At 38.2% G+C, this 17,528-nt stretch overlaps 1 protein-coding gene across 1 annotated transcript in view; it reads left to right on the plus strand.

Moving 5' to 3' along the window:
- The window catches only part of LOC150097872 (ras-related and estrogen-regulated growth inhibitor), a 52,382-nt gene that overhangs the window by 23,879 nt on the left and 10,975 nt on the right, over nt 1-17,528 (plus strand). The window contains exon 3 of the mRNA XM_090406404.1: nt 9,682-9,755. Coding sequence (XP_090262530.1) covers nt 9,682-9,755 — 74 coding nt within the window. The remainder of the gene's footprint in view (nt 1-9,681; nt 9,756-17,528) is intronic.

Here is a 17,528-nt window from a genome sequence, read left to right on the forward strand (position 1 = left end):
GTTTGATACTGATGAAAACGTCATCAGCATCAAACCTATAAAATCTCTTTAATAATTTATATGCCTCTAGCATATCTTCTCTCCTACATCTATCAGCTAGTTTTTGGAGCACACAGATCTTGAATCTATCCTCGTAGGGAACATCCCACAGACCTGCAACAATCTTTGTAACTCGCCTCTGAATCTTGTCTACCATTTCTTCTTCACCAAGAAATCCAGGTGACCAGATCTGTGCGCAATAGTCCAAATGCAGTATTATTAATGCCTTATAAAGTGGAACAATAACTGCCTTATCCCTACTTGTTAGTCTGTTCTTAAACAACCATGTAATTTGATGTGATGTTTTGGAAATCTTTGCAATATGCCCTTTCAACTTAAGTTCTCTGTCCACAATAACTCCCAAGTCCCTAGCCTCATCAACTTCTTGCAGTTCAGTTCCGTTAATATAGTAAATAACATGTGATCTCACCCTTCCGAAGTGCATCACCTTACACTTAGCTACGTTAAATTGATAGCTATTTACCTTGGTCCATACAGTGAGCCTATTAAGTCATCCTGCAAGATATCAACATCATCTGAATTGACTATCGCTCTTCCTAATTTTAAATCATCAGCAAACAAGTGGATATCTCCTTTCAAAGTATTCCCAATATCATTGATGTACAAATTAAACAATAGAGGACCAAGCACTGAGCCTGAAGTTCACCACCAGTCACCTGCCTTCTCCTGGACTCAGCTCCTCCATAAACCACTATTTTAATGGATAGATATTTTATATCTATCCATCAGCGACCCTGTAATCCAAATCACCAGCTTCGGATCCATACCTATTTGTTCCATTTTATACAACAGAATTCTGTGTGGAATCCTGACAAATGCCTTTGCAAAGTCCAGCAATATCACTGAGTAAGGATTTCCTTTATCCAGCTCCGCTGTTAATTTATTATAGAAAGTAATCAAATTACTGAGGCAAGACCTACCCTTCACAAAACCATGTTGTTCCTTATAAAGTATCATATTGCTGTCCATCCACCAAGTCCTGAATTCTAATTTTTAACAATTTCTCCGAAACCTTAACCACCACTCCAGATATATTGACTGGTCTATAATTTGCAAAGCCTCCCTTGTGCAATGGAATTATTTTCCCCTCTTTCCATTCTATTGGTACTTTACCAGAACTGAGGCTTAAATTAAACAGCCTGGTTAGAGGAGGTGCTAATTCTCTTGCACATTCTTGTAACACATGGGCCGATATGACATCTGACCCAGTGTTAGCATTAAGTTTCTGTAATATATTATGCACTTCTATTTCGTCTATCTCTAGACTCTCATCAGTCAATGACACATTCCACACTGCAATATCACAACCAGGATGGTACAATTTTGCAAAATGATCACATGTTTCCGCTCATATCTACTCTGTGTTGTTCTTCTGATATGAGAAGATGCAATACCAGACAGTGCTGTAGGCTTAAGGCAGCCGGTAATGTGCCGACACGTTTCATTAAGAACCTTGTCAATAATTTTGACATGTGATGATCTTTCCCAAACAGGGCTAGCATACTCGGCTGTCGAAAAGAAGAGTGCCAGTGCAGAGGTATGCAGTACTTGTGGACTTGCACCCCACCGAGATGATGTCAATCGGCGCAGGACATTATTATGTGTTTGAATTTTAGCTGCTGTCTTCTCTATGTGTCGCGTATAATTTAAGTCCTATCTAGTGTGACACCTAGGTAAGTTGGATTTCGATAATTGACCAATTTCACTCCATTCCATTCTATATTCAACTCTCTCCTTGCCTCCGTATTTATTGAGATGGAAAAGACACATTTGGGTTTTACTGGGATTTGGTTTCAGTTGGTTTTCCTTATAGTAAACTGTAAGGATTTCTAGTTCTTGTGTGAGCTGCTTCTCAATATTATCAAAGGATTTTGCTTGATAAGCTATTGCCCGGTCATCTGCATATAAGAAGGTTTTTGAGTGTGGGTTTATAGGTTGGTCGTTAGTATATATACAGGGTGTTCGGGATAAATTTGACATATTTATAATTAATTATATTTTTCCGTAAGTTACATGTATTAACACACACTTCTCTTCATTTAAAAGTTTGGACCCTTCTTCATTCATATACAAGATGTCAGAAAGGATGGATAGCTGGAACCCACCTGAATCATGGAAGAGAATAACTTGTATCATGATGATTCGTGCCCGCCATCAAAATAAGGATATTACGACTGCTGCCCAATGCTCCCTGAATACAGTAAAAACAATCAGGCATGAACTAGAGACTTGCAATGGTGACTACGAGGATGTAGCAAGAAGAAAGATCCCTAGCAGACGATCTGATTGCGTTCGTACAGCAGAATTCCTCGCAAATCTGCAGGAACAGGTGTTGAAGAACCCTGGCATTGGAATTCGGGCTTTGTTCGTGGAGTTGCTAACTGTAGTCAAGCCCTGGATAACAAGGGTAGCCAATGGTAGGCCGTATGTATGGCAGCAGGATTCGGCCCCTTGCCACACCTCTGGGAAAAGTCAAAAATGGTTGTCTGAAAATTTCTACGACTTCACCAGTCCAAATGTTTGGCCTCCAAACTCCCCAGACCTTAACCCCATGGATTATTTTGTATGGGGCGCAGTTGAAAAAGACACCAATCGCACTTCCAGTAATACAAAAGCCCAGTTAATGGATAAAATTAAAACAGTTTTTGCGGCCCTTCCCAGGGAGACTGTAGCATCAGCTTGTTCGAGGTTCCGAAGCAGAATTGAAGCTGTGATCGATGCTAATGGTGGTTATTTTGAGTAAATCTTGTTGATAGTATTGTAATTAACTCTGCCTGTAATGTTTTTTTGTCAATTCATTAAATTTAATAGATACAAAGAAGATTTTCTTTTTCCTTACGAAACTGTCAAATTTATCCCGAACACCCTGTATATTGAAGAGCAGGGAAGAGAACACACTTCCCATGGTAGACCATTTTTCTGGATACGCCATCTGCTCTTTTTTCCTTGAAAATCAACAAAGAAGATCCTGCTGAATAGCAACGATCTGAATACCTCCACTAACCGAGTGGAGGTATTCAGATCAATTAGCAAACATACCTGTTTGCCATGCTGTAAATTTTGACTATAAGCTTTCTAAGATATCGTGTGTCATATGCTGCTGTCAAATCTATAAATACAGCTCCTGTTGCTAACCCTCCTTTCAAAGCGATCCTCAACAAACTGTGTTAAGTTTAATACTTGTCCAGTGCATAATCTTCCTGTTCTAAATCCTGCCTGTTCTTTTATCAGCACTTTCTCTATTTCTGGGCTTAGTCTGTTCAAGATTAACCTCTTATACAGCTTCAGCGTTCTGCATAGGACAGCTATAGGCCTATAGCTCTTTGGATCCTCAGCAGGTTTACCCGCTTTTAGGATAGGTATTACTTCCGTTTGCCTCCATATGTTGGGTAGTTGAGCAAATTTCCAACAAAGGTTGAAAAATTCTAACAACCACTCCTTTGCCTTTTCTCCCATATTTCTTAGTATCTCGTTTCTGATATCATCTATATCGACAGTTTTTCCTGGTTTTAAGATTTTTAGGCCATTTTCTAGGTCCCCTTTAGTAAATGGTTCTTCCAAGAGATTATTTTCTGAATCCTTATATTTTTTAATGTAACCTTTAGGTATTTTAGCTTTCGTACTCGGTTTATGATTCAGAAATAGCTGAGTTGCAATTTAGTTTGCATTTATATTAACTTCGGTTGCTGCTGTTGGGGGATCACCAGATAATTTTTTGAGTAAAAACCAGGCTTTCCTGCTACTGTGTTTCATATCTAAGCTTTTAATTTTTCTCTGCCCATTGTTGACTTCTTTTTACAGACAGTACTATAAGTTCCTCTCCTGCGTCAATTGTTTCTGATGAAAATGGATCTTTATCATATAGGTCACAATATCTTTCATATATTTCCACGTTGTGTTCTGTAAAACCTGGAATATAACATGTTCTACAACCTCTTGGGATGTGCTTGGTAGCAGACCGTCTAATAGCTTTGATGAACTTTCCACAATTTTATGGTGTGGTTGAAATTTTGGACAAGTTTATATCTAATTCTCTGGAGAACTGTTCCCAGTTAGCTTTTTTAAAATTAAGCGTTTTCTAAGTGCGATTTCCTTAATTCGGACTGGTGGGAAAACTTGCAGCATTATTGGTCTATGTTGTGAACTTGGGATTGGTGCAAGTACCTGTTTAGTGCGCAGATTTGCTATTCTATTACTAACAAATCCAAGGTCAGGGTTATATCCTCTTTTCCATCTTCCACTGTTAAATGATGATGGCTGTTTAGAATCGCGTATAAGATTCATTCAATTACTTTCAGCCCACTATATGCTATGACTATTAAAGTCGCCTATAATAATAGCAGGTTTCCTTTGTGTCAAATACTGGGAAATTTCAAAAGCAAAGGTTATACTAGGTGGTTTACATACTGAGCAAACACTGATGTTATCCAGATCTATTCCAAGGATTTCTATGCTATTTTGGCTTGTAGTTAGGCATCCTGTAACCTGAATCTCTTATCGAGTGAAAATAGCACTTGCATATTTTTCATGTGGTATTTCTTTAATGAGGTTCATTCCAGCAATTTTAAGTCTGGCTTGTTGAGGTCCTTTGTGTGTCTCCTGTATACATAAAATAGATTTTTGTTCTTTACACATTTTTGCAGTAAGATCTTTTACAGAGGATAGGCCCTCTATATTGTGTGAGATGATTGTCAAGGCCCGTTCCCATAAGGGCCGTTGAGTTTTAGTCCTTGTGTCCCTGATAAAGAGGATGCTAGTAGCACTATAGAAGACTGTACTGTATTATACTATACTGTACTGTAGATCGCTGACAACAGAATTCGCTGCTTGTAAGCAAGCCGACAGAGTGTGGTCAAAGGATAATGGTTTCTCTTTTTATGTGGCTAAATGTAAAGTTATTGAGCATCCGCAGCTCAGTCGATATAGACTAAGCCCTTTGGTGGGAAAGACCTGGGTTCGATTCCCGTCCAAGACGTGAGGAAACTCCTGGTCTCTTTCGACTAAAGGGGAGTTAGTCGTTCTCATACGCAGGTAGAGTTTTTTCACCCGGAAACTTGGATTTTTCGTCCCTATAACAGGCAAACTGGCCCCGTGAAAACACGTATCTACATAGATCGCAGTTGTGAAGTCCACAGCCGAAGGACCTCAATGGTTCGTGAAAAGCTTAAGACAAGACAAATGTAAAGTTATTCACTTTTGGTTGAAAACGTTTCAGTCTGTGTACTTTATTGATGGGAGTTTCGTTGTTGGGAATTGATGAGGCCGGGGATCTGGGCGTTATAGTTGATAGGGAACTGCAGTTTAGAGGTCATACTGCAGAAGCCAGTTAACTTCAGATGCACTAAGTAATGCTTCGATTGCTTTTTAATACAAAAAACGAAATAACTAATATAAAAATATTTCTAAGCTTCAACTTAAAGCGATTTAAAATTCTAGTTTTATTTTCTAATAAAAAATGAGAGACCACTGTGTGGCATAGAGAGACCACCGCACAGATCCTCAAATAGTACAATACATCGCTGTATGTAGGCGTATAGTTATCCGCATTACTGAAATAGCTAGAAGTATTATTGCTGCACCGTGCTAAATCCACGTCACTTCGAATTAAAGCTACCGTAACAGAGGCATCTCTCGCTATTTAAACTGTGCAGAACGCCGTGAACTGTTCGCAAGATACCGTTTGATATGGGTTACATGGAATAACGAAATAATGATAAAAGATAACCTTTATTCCATATTTCACGATTTTCATTCATTGCAGAACTCAACAGCATCAGCGCCATATTGTGGTCATTTTTATATACAATGCGCAAATAAAAAAATAGCTTTTAAATTGTTAAACTAATATTAAAAATATAATATAAGTTCTGTTAAAACGACCTAAGGCTAATTTTATAGAATCCTGTTTATAGCATTCTGTTTACGTAATAACATCAGTGCGGATAGTTCGAGACGAAATTCAATGTCAGAAATTGCGTCAAAAATCAGAACTCTTTAAATATGAAAACTTCTACAAGACGAAATCTACTGCAAAATTTCGTCTGTTTATAACAATTTTTGACTTCATGTAAACTTTAATATTTCAATTATTAATATATTAATGTATTAATATATTAATGTATTAAACGCTGTTTTTTTTATATTTCTTTTTATAGTTCTTTTTATATGTTGAAGACCATCAAATACAACGCCAAATACTAAAGGATTTTAATAAACATACCTTTAATGTTGAAACTATGGAACAAATGATTAATTGATGAGTAATTCAGATACTTTTAATACTTGTGGAATATCAACAACAACGTGACAAACAAGGTTGTCTACAAGAGGATTACAAAATATTCAACATACGTTTCAGGATTTCTAATCTCATCATTATCTATCAATAAAGATGCCGTTCCACACTTTGTTTATAATCTCCATTAAAAAATATATTTATAAAAGTACTTTATAACAACATTAAATTACATAGACGTATTCAAATCTATACATAATTCATAGCATATTTCAAAGTTATTTTCATTATTCACAGTTTCTTGCTTTTTAATTAGTTATCCATAATAAGGGAGGGAAAAAATTAATTCAGAGAACTCAACAATTACAAGAATACTGAATATCACATTCTTATTTTAAAAATATACAGGGTGGCCATAAAATAACTTTCCCTCTTTGGAGGCATCTGTAGCTAAAACCAATAAACGGAATGAGACCAAATTTTATATTGAGACTTTTGAAGGCATGGGGAGATGATTTCCGGGAAAAAGATTTAGTACCAAAAATCGCCGATAGGGAAATTTTGGCGCTGGCGGAGCCGAAAACAAGCGGATAATTACATTAAAGGCAGATAATAATAATAATTAAACTAAAACAACAACTTGCGAGAGACAGAAATTAATGTAGTGATTGAACTCACAGGAAATAATGTTTTATTCATCAGGGTTCCCTGGACCCGATTTTCAATGTGCTGACCTTTCTTGTGTACAACAAATTGTATCTCTACGACATGCTCTACAACTGAGCATAAGGAGTCGGATTGAATGTTCATAACAGCCCGTTTTATGTTCTTTCAAGACATGCAAGCTGGGAACTTGCATGTCTTGAAATCGTGTATGTGGTCCAGGAGACCCTGATTCTGATGAATAAAACATTATTTCCTGTGAGTTCAATAACTACATTAATTTCTGTGTCTCTCGCAAGTTGTTGTTTTAGTTTAATTATTATTATTATTATTATTATTATTATTATTATTATTATTATTATTATTATTATTATTATTATTATTATTATTATTATCATTGTAACGCACCACATATCCAGCTGGAATGGGTGAGGCAGCTGTCGCTTACACCGTCGAAATGTTATTATTCCATTTTATCTGCCTTTAATGTAATTATCCGCTTGTTTTCAGCTCCACGAGCACCAAAATTTCCCCTATCGGCGAATTTTGGTATTAATCTTTTTTTTTTTTGGCGGAAATCATCTCCCCATGCCTTCAAAAGTCTCAATATAAAATTTGGTCTCATTCCGTTTATTGGTTTTAGCTACAGATGCCTCCAAAGAGGGAAAATTATTTTATGGCCACCCTGTACATTATCTTTACTTATATTTGAAGATGCAAAAATGTCCATATATAAAGGCAGTTCTGCATGTCTTAATACCTACTTTATACATAGGACAGCAGTTAAGTTTTAAATAATATAGGGAATTTGAATTTTAGTTGAAGAATTCAAATATCACCTGCTCATGCATGTTCCTAATCTTCAATGTTTCGATCCACTCATATATATTGTAAAGATTTCCTGCAATATCATCTGGTGTATTACTTTGCAAATCAAAAACAATGCTTGGATTATATGTTTCCGTGCTGCATCTAGTATGGTTTGGAAAATCTCGCACTGAATGTTATCTTCCAATTTACCTTTGTAATCCCTAGCAACAAGTCTGTCATAAAGAATGGTATTATTTGTCCTCAAGACAAAGATAATATTATACCAATGCCGAGGAAAGAAGTCACATCCGTGGTAGTCTACTGTTTTTCCTCCTTCACTTATCTTGTCCTCCAGTCATCAACAACCCTATCGTCATCAATGACAGCACATTCATGTTTATATCCATCATATAGCTAACCAGTTTTTGCAACTTCTCCTACATTGATCCACTCTAAACTCTCTGGCTTAGTTCAGCATACACACACAAACACACACACAGAGTGGATTTTCCTGTACCTGGAGTTTCTGTAACTAAAATATTTGGTAAAGACTCTTTGAAACCATGCCTCACGTTGAACAAATAAAAACAAATTTAAAGCGCCTCCATAGTGCAATTGGAAGTACGTTACATCCTTCGATTGGAAAAGGCCCAAGTTCGATTCTCTTTCGAGGAAAGATAAGTTAGCTGGTCTCATACGGAGGTAGAGAGTTTTTCACCCTGAAACTCAGGTTTTTTGTCCCCCAGAACAGGCAAACCCGCCGCCCCGTGAACACACGCAACTACAGACACCCCCTGGGAGACACAGGGCTAACCACCTTATCCTTGAGTTACAGTTGTGGTTGCGAAGTCCAAGAATAGTTGGAAGGTCGTGGATTTAAATGCCTGTTAGGACCACTGATGGATGATGGAGTTATATATGATATTCATACTATGTTGCAAAAATGATATAATCATCTGAGTGTTTCACAACCACTTGATTACTGACAAACATCAATACATTGTTTGCCTACTTTTGGCTGTGATCACAGTTACCTTCTGCTGAACAAACTTTCCAATTAAATATAAACTAACATTTTTTTTTAAACCGACAAATAGCAGTCGGCTTCATTGGTGAAACAGAACTTATTGCTCTTATCCTCGATTAACGTTCTTCCTAAATGCGCTTTATAAGGTTCAGAGAAGAACTATGTGTTGTTCACTCGCATTCCCATTTTCAGTTCGCGCGGTCCTTGCAATATGATATGGTTCATTATCATCGAAACTCTTCTGGGCTTTCAAAGAACCACCACAGAATAGGAAATACTCAAATTTCTATGAAAGGTTGTAAACCTAATATTACATTAGCACCGTGGGTGGTCCAAGTTTTTTTTCTATTTTTCATTAATTTTAATTTTTTAATTTTTTTAATTCATTTTACATGTTCGGGAAACTGTGCCCTAGAGACCAAACATGGAACTGTTTCCAATCCACTTCAAGCCTCCAATAAGCGGGGCGATGGTCTTACACAGGGTTTCTTTGTTTTTTTCACCATATGGTTTCTACCTTTTAATGCCGTCACTAAAGGTGATCTTAATGTAATTTATGAGCTACAATCGCGCAATCTGATTATGTAACAAGCGATGATAACACAAGTCTTGCTGTAAATCGTTCGATTCTAAACAACCCCAAATTTCTAGTAATTTATACAACTTGAGTCATTTTTTCATGTTACGTAGTTTGCCACTTTTCTCTTTGAGAAAAATAGAAGTGTTCTTATGTAATTTTTTTCAACAGACTGCATTATTATTATGGCTCATATCCAATATAAACTTATAGTTATTTAGTATCAATGCTCAGAACACTACTATTATGTAACTAAGAACAGTATGCCAAGATCTTTTGTTCCAATAACAGGTTTTATACATTTTTCAGAGACAAGATACAAGAACGAAGCTATGGTGGACGGTGAACCTGTACTCTTTGAAATTTTAGACACTTGCTCAAGAGTAAGAATTAGATTTCAATTGTTCATTAACTTTTCGACATCATTCTAAATTTATTTCTTTGAATTCTTTAGCACAACAGTAAGGACATTTCAATTTCGTGACAGTTGTCTCCGTTCTCATTCGTGGCAAGAATAATAAAACAGTTGAATATGTGCCAGCATGGTTGGCCGAGTGGTTAGCGTATCCGCTGAGGGTTCGAATCTCGCCGTGGGCTTTGGTGGTGGTGGTTGGCCGTAGATAGCGTTGGTGTAGTTGCGGTCAGTTGATGGATTGAGTTGTTGAGACAGAGCAGGTGCCCTCCCTCGATGAGTCTTTGGACTCCCTGGAGGTGTCAAGTAATAATAATAATAATAATAATAATAATATAAATCATGTTAAAAGCATACTACATATCCACCATTAGGCTCATATTAATAATATTTGTCAATACTGTGCTCTCTTGCATTTCTTCGGTGATTTATTACATTTAACATCGATGAATTCTTTGTTTCAGGGAAATTGACTGGATAAAAACTAAAAGGTATGGGTTTTTTCGTCCAATAACCGCTTCTTATTAGCGTCATAGAAGAGATGGGTGCCACCATTTGGTGAGAAAGAATTATCTTTGGTGCTAAAGAATGGAAGCGGTAGTTATCTGAAAGGCTGAAATTAAGACCTATCCTTCTCGCCCGTCCTAGGACGAGTTGAGTCGTCTTCTCCTGGGGTTACTGGCGTATTAATACAGCCGGTTCGCCACTCCTCTGCTGCATCCCCTAAGGGCGATGTTCATGACTGTAATCCGTGTGCGTTCAGGGGCCGGTTTGCCTGCTTGCGGGATGAAACCCCCCAGATAAACTGGGGGAAAAAACTCTGCTGTCCACGCCCACGACCAGCTAACTTGGCTATGGCTGAGGAAGATCCTTAAGCTTCTTACGTCGTCGACGGGAATCGAACCCAGGACATTCCTTCTCCAGGCATATGGTTGAGAAGCGCATAGCCACTAGGCTATGCCACTTGACTTTCGAAAGGACACACACACCTATCCATCATATGAGATTTAATCCCATGGGGTTGGAAAGATCTAAAAAAGGGTTTCCTGAGAAAGTTTACAAATGCCATTTTGACAGAATTCTAAAAAAAAAAAAATTTTTTTTTAAAACAGTGGGCTGCGTTGTTCTTCCAAATATGTTACCCAGGTGTCCCAAACCCAGAGTAGAGAAGCCGCTCCGAATGACTGCTATTCTGAAACATTCGGTCTTAGAAAAAACTTCTCTATATCTGAATAGAGAAATCATGTTTTCTACTGCGAATAAAATTATAAAAATATTCTAATAATAAACAAAAATGAAAAGAGGTATTACACGTATGTAATGCACTGTTTCTAGTACAGTAGGAGTGATTTGCATTGTTTGTCAATGCAAAAGTTGGAGAAAAATATCGTTTATCTTTGGGCAATGTTTGTGGGAGTGAAAGAAATGGAAGCTTAATATGGGCTAAAGTTGCATTCAGTGACCTCGGGATTTGTACAACAAAACAGATTGCTGTATGTGAGATGCCCCTTTATATATCTAATGTAGAAGTTTTTTATTATTATTCTGCAGTTTCTATGAGCTCAGTGCTGGAGATGAAGTTGTAACTTTCGTATCAAGATTCCACATATTCAATATGCTAAATTTTTGACTGTCTTGGAATCCATTGGAAAAATGAGATCGGAATAGTAGACGAGGATTTCGTTTTGAGTGTGAGATGAAGACCTTTATTTGACAAGAATTGTTTATTTAACCGCGAAACTGCTTGGATCTGGAGAATGGAAATAGTGGCCCGAGCATGAAAGCAGGGGCTCTGAAGGTCACTTTACTTGGTACCGTCGAAATGCTAAGGACATGAGGTTCATGATGATGAAAGGATAGTCAATAGGAAAGGAAACTTATAAAAAGTGATGGTTTGAGTTACGTTGAGGAGAGCCGATCTGTACGGGATACGCGGAAGAAGAGGCGGTTAAAAAAATACAAATAATGTTTGAGAACTGAGAGGGTTATGTAGCGTTTTATTCAGAAAGATTTTCCGAATTTAGACAGCAACAGATACAAACGAATCTTAAAGATTATGGTAAAGAACAAAGGAATGAGATAAATGGCTTGAGTCACAGTAGATCCTAAAAAGAAAAAAACATTCTAGATCTGACATCGATCTAGACTGTAGGATTAGATCTTTTGCTTGGAGGCTGGTGAATAGGTGGAATGCGTTGCCGATTAACGATCAACATTTCTGACATAAAGGGTGAAGCAAAATGATTTTCATACTCCTCACTATCTGATAGGGAAACAGTGAGTGGAAAAATTTATGAGCCAATTGCTCGCCCTGAGCGGTCTTGGAGATTAAACATCAGAATTGGAGTTTAAGATGGCTTTTGGTCTTTTATGTTTGTAGAAAGTAATTTGCAGCTAGTTGAACCAGTTTATTGTGGCGTGCCGATGCTTTTGAAAAGAACTTTGTTGCTATAGTTTGCAGGAAAGCGTAAATATTGGAGACATTTGTGTCCCGATGGAGTTGTACATTTCTAACGAACCATGGAGCGTTTAAGGATCATACGTAGACATTTATTTTGCACTCGTTGTAATTTGAGAATATTATTATCAGCGGAATGGCTCCAGGCTGGAGAAGGGTGAGTATAGGACGAACCATCAGTTTGTAGATAAGTAGTTTGATTCTGGTGTTTAGTTTACTGTTCCCGTTGATTAGAGGATAAAGTTGAGCAATGGCTTTTGATGCATTTACACAGAGAGCCTTGATATGACAGCTGAAAGTTAGTCTTCTGTCCAATAGTATACCCAGGTATTTGACTTCTGGTTGCCACGGGATTTTTGTGTTAAACAGGAAGATGTCCCCTTTAGGAAGCATCGGTCTTCTAGTGAATAGCATGCTTATGCTCACCTGGGGGATTTACTTGCAATCTCCATTTCGAGAACTATTTCTCAATCTGTAGTAGGTTTTCTTGCAGTTTTTTGATGGCAAGATGTGGTTGTAGAGATCTGGCTAATATTGCTGCATCATCCCCGTATAGGGCCATGATGGATAACAATGAATTGTGCCGGATATCAGCCATGTATATGGAAAACGGAATCGGGGCTAGTAAGGATCCTTGTGAGACTCCAGTCAAAATACGTTTCTGGGCTGATACCGAATCGTTGATCTTGATTTGCATACGCCTGTCAAAAAGGTATGATTTAATTAGGTGAACCATTTCCAATGGTATTCCAGTTGAGATTAGTTTTTGCAGTAATCTGAAATGCCAAAGTTTATCAAATGCACTGGCTATGTCAAGGAAAACATCCCCCCAGTGCATTGATGCCAACTGTATCCAATGGAGATGTATTCGACTAGTCTATGTATCTGTTGGGTGGTACTATGGAATTGATGAAATCCAAACTGCTCTTTAGGAAGAATGTTTACTTTGTGTACGGAGGCTTGGAGTCTGGTGAGAATAACTTTTTCTGCGATTTTACCCAAATTTGAGATGAGGCTGATGGGCCGATAATATTGAGGTAGGTGCAGGTTTTTTCTGGTCTTATGGATTGGAATTATATTCGCCACCATCCAACAGGAAGGGAAATGTTTGAAACGGAGAATGGAATTAATTATGTTGGTCACATGTACAATAACTATACGAGGCAGAAGCTTGATCACCCTGTTTGGTGATGCCATCAGGTCCAGGAGACTTTTCTTCTTCTTTTTTTTTGATTTCTTGATTATGTCATATATTTCTGCTGGTGATGTGGGTGCAATTTGATTGGAGCAGGTTAAAGAAGATTTTAGTGAGCATCTGACATGTCGATGGATCTTGTAGATGTGATTGAAGTCTAGATGTTCATATGAGAGTTTGCATTGCTTGTCTAAGTTTTCTGCTATTGCTTCGGCTTTATCTGGTGTGGATAAGGCCTAGATCTGTTTGGAGAGAGGGATGAGATTTGTTTTTGTTTCTGATCTTTCTTATTAGATTCCAAATGGAGTGACTGTCAGGAGAGATAGAAGTCAATCTTTCTTTCCAAAGTTGACTTCTATGTGCTTTAAGGGCATCTCTCTCTCTCTCTCTCACTGAGCCTATTCAGGATTCGTTTGTCTTGTGGTGCGCGGGTATTATGAAACCTTTTTCTAGCCTTATTTTTCTCCTTGATCAGGTTCATGATATCTTCTGGCAAGTAGTTGGGCCTGAGGGCAGTTGTGGAAGTAGTGACTGATGTAAAGGCTGTGTTAATTTGTTGGGTCAGGTCTTTAAAAGCTGCTTCAATTTCTTCTTTGGGTTTTATAAGAGCGGAACAGGACAAATATATTTCGGGAGTGCTTTGGTCAACCTTTCCAATGATATGAATGAGTGTATGTGGGGGGGGGGGGAGACAGTTTTTCTTGGTTCCCAACTGCAGCAGTATTGGATTATGGTCAGATGAAAGATGATTTAGTATCATTAAACTGTGCTAGAATCTCACATTCTGTAGTATGACTATGGCCAAGATATCAGCAGTGCGATACGTATTGTGATGGGTAGGTTTAGTGGGACCTGCCACAACCGAATTGTTGGATCCGGAATAGTCAGCAAGTATATGGCCATTCATATTGGTAGTTCGACTGTTCCAGACGGGATTTAAGTCACCGTTTAAGTCACCGGCAATGATGACAGGCTCTCTGATGCCCCGGATGGCATACAAATCCGAAGACAGTAATGATTTTAATGGAGGAAACTACATCTGGCTGATGTCTTTAGGTGAACTCTTGGAGCTCCAAGATCTTATTTCTGAGGCCGTTTGGGTTAATCTGTAGAGAGTCTGGATTTTGTTTATTCCTGTTCATGAATGAGCGTTGTGAGGATGGTTGTGTATCTTTTAGGAATCTTTTAGTAGAGGATGGTGTAGGATTGAATCTGCTGAAGTCTTGTAGCATATTTGCCAGAGAAGAGGTGATGATAGCTGTCAGGTTAGTGTGCCATACTGGCTGATCCTGTTCATGAGTTATCTGTTTAGAATGGATTATATCCGCATATGTCCTTGTCTGTCGTTGTTGAATGATTCTTTTAAAGGCCTCTGATTGCGGAAGATAGGCTGCTGACAGTTTTTGCTGGTCATTGAGAGACTGTGGAGCTGAGCCCTCTGGCGTGCGTCTACAGGGGGAGGAAGACTGTCTGTCTGTCTGTCTACCATATTTTTTGGGGGGGATTTTAAATGCATCCTCTGTAGTTGCCTGTGTGTGGGCCACCGCAGTTTGCACATTTAGTCAGGGTGGTTTTCGGCTTTGTACAAATATTGATTGGGTGGATGTCCCCTCATTTTAGACATTTAAACTCAGCCTTACACATTTTCTGGGCGTGGCCAAACTTTTGACATCTGTGGCACTGACCTGTTGAAGCCCTTTTCCTTAAGGGTTCTGGGCTGATTTTAAGTCCACAGATTGAACGTCAGGTCATAAATCTGTTTGTAAAATTGATGGACATCAACTAATACTAGTGGCATCGAAGACTTGTCTTTTTAAGTCATTCTGCTGACCTTGATGAGTGTTAGGTCCTGATGGCGAAAATCAGTAGCCACTTCTTCTATGGATACGTCTTCAAACACTCCTCTGAGCATTACCTTCAGATTTTTCTCTGAGCCGAGCGAGAAGGTGTGATACTGAATGCCTCTTGCATTCATTTCTCCTGTCGGTTTTTGGTAGTTCATCACTGTGGTGGGCTGAATCTTGATGCTGTCGGTGACATGTTTGGCGGTGATATAAGAGATCTGTAGATTGGGCATGGTGGCCCTAAGACACAGCCATCTTTGTTTTTCGCGGAGTATGATTGGAGGTATCTTTTCTCTAGTGCAGGCAGAGTAGTTCGAAACTGGACCATCGTCTTCCATTCTATCCTCTTTTGGTGGTTCGGAGGCCGCGGGTTTTCGCTTCTTGCACGCTTGGATCTCTGTGAAGTCTGAGGGGGCTGAGATCACCAAGTCCAGCCTCTCTTCTGTTGGAGTATTGTCGTCAGCCTCTTCGTCGTCCCTCGACATAGAGTAAGAATTGTTTTCAATTTTTTAAGAATCTTTTTAAGTATGTTTATGGCCAGCCCTCTGTCAAGTGACTCTACCAGGGCGTCAGCGTTAACTTCACTCATTATGAGAAAATGAGGTGTAAAAGCACTGTTCAAGAGCACGGGTCCTTAAGTCCGCGTAAAAGTCCGTAGACCCAATCAATGGTCTACCCGCAAAGAGAATCCTGTAGCCACAAAGGACTGCCATCAAAACCGAGCGTTGAAAAAACGCATGAAGTAGCAGAAAAATTTTAAATTTGTAATGCCCTAATAAAAGGGGAAAAGGAGTGTCAAGAACTCACTTGGCCACAGAGTGAAAACTTACCTCCCTAAAATACCATAAATCCACCACTGGTCCTCATAGCGGATGTGGCCTACAAGACCATCAGAGCTCGTGCATTTTTCATGAGAGGGGGAGACAGTAGGTTACAAACTGTGTCAGCGCCAGTGCAATGTGAATTTCCGGAAAAACCTTATATAAAATTCAATCAGGCACAGCCTAAAATAACACGTCCGATCTCAAAGTCACAAAAACGTCTCCACCTCCTGATCCCGGCATGCGTTGCCAGAGGTGCAGGGCAGTATTTATGCGCAGGCGCACGAGGCGCTAGCTTTGGGTGGTGGGGGGGGGGGGGGACCGAGAAATTATGACATTTGAAATCGAAGAATTAAAATTATAAATAATTAATAATTGTCACTAAAGATAATGGATCAAGACGCTAATCTATTCACTTATTTAAAGATTTATTTAACTTGATTTTTCATTTATGTATTTAAGGTAAATCAAATATATTAATCCCAGTCAAATTTAGCCAGACGTTTTGTTTTGTATTTGAAACTACGTGTTTCAAGTAGCTCTTATTATTTTATTATTAATAATGTATTTCATCTCAAATTTTATCATATTAGATATTAATGCCTTCTTTGTTGTATAAAATATCGTAATATGTAAATTTCATGGCAGCGTTCTTCAACTACGTAAAAGATTTCCGGGTGCGCCCTGTGGTATTCCAGAGAAATATGTGTCCAGATATAAAAATAAATATAGTTACTCTATTATACCTTTTCATTACGGATATACCGCTCTTTTTGTCAACACATCATTATTATGTTAATTAACAGCGGTTTTTCTTGCAAAGAATATGGTTTATTCTTGTTGTGTATATTACTTATTTTAAAAGTATTGGAAGTGGTGTTATGTGCATATTACTTATTTTCAGATAAATACACCCAAATAAAATGGATAGATTTCTCAAAAAGAAGCGCGATATTGAAGAATCAGATTCTGGAAGTGAGCAAAAGTTAAGTGCAAGTAAGAAAGCAAAATCGCGGCCTATTCGCAAATATAATGAAAGTTATTTAAGCTTTGACCGGAAGTGAAGATCATCCTTTGCCGCTATGTTTAGTATGTGGACCTAAAATGGCAAATGAATCGTTGCTTCCTAGTAAATTGAGTAAACATTTTAAAACTATACACTCTAATTTACAAGATAAATCTGTAAGTTTTTTCAAGAGATTGCCTGAACAGCAAACAAAAGCGGCAAATTCTTTTAAAAGTATAATGACTGTTTCTGATAATGCTCAAATCGCTTCTTATGAAGTCTCAGAACTGATAGCAAAAAATATGAAAGATCATACTTTAGGTGAGTCACTTATTTTGCCAAAAAAAAATAGTCATGACAATGCTAGGAAATGAAGCAGCAATGAAAATAAGCAAGATTCCTTTGTCAAACGATACAGTT

The sequence above is a fragment of the Typopeltis vanoorti genome, chromosome 16 (genome assembly GCF_054136105.1).
Source record: "Typopeltis vanoorti isolate ZY-2024b chromosome 16, IOZ_Tvanoo_1.0, whole genome shotgun sequence".
Classification (NCBI taxonomy): Eukaryota; Metazoa; Arthropoda; class Arachnida; order Uropygi; family Thelyphonidae; genus Typopeltis; species Typopeltis vanoorti.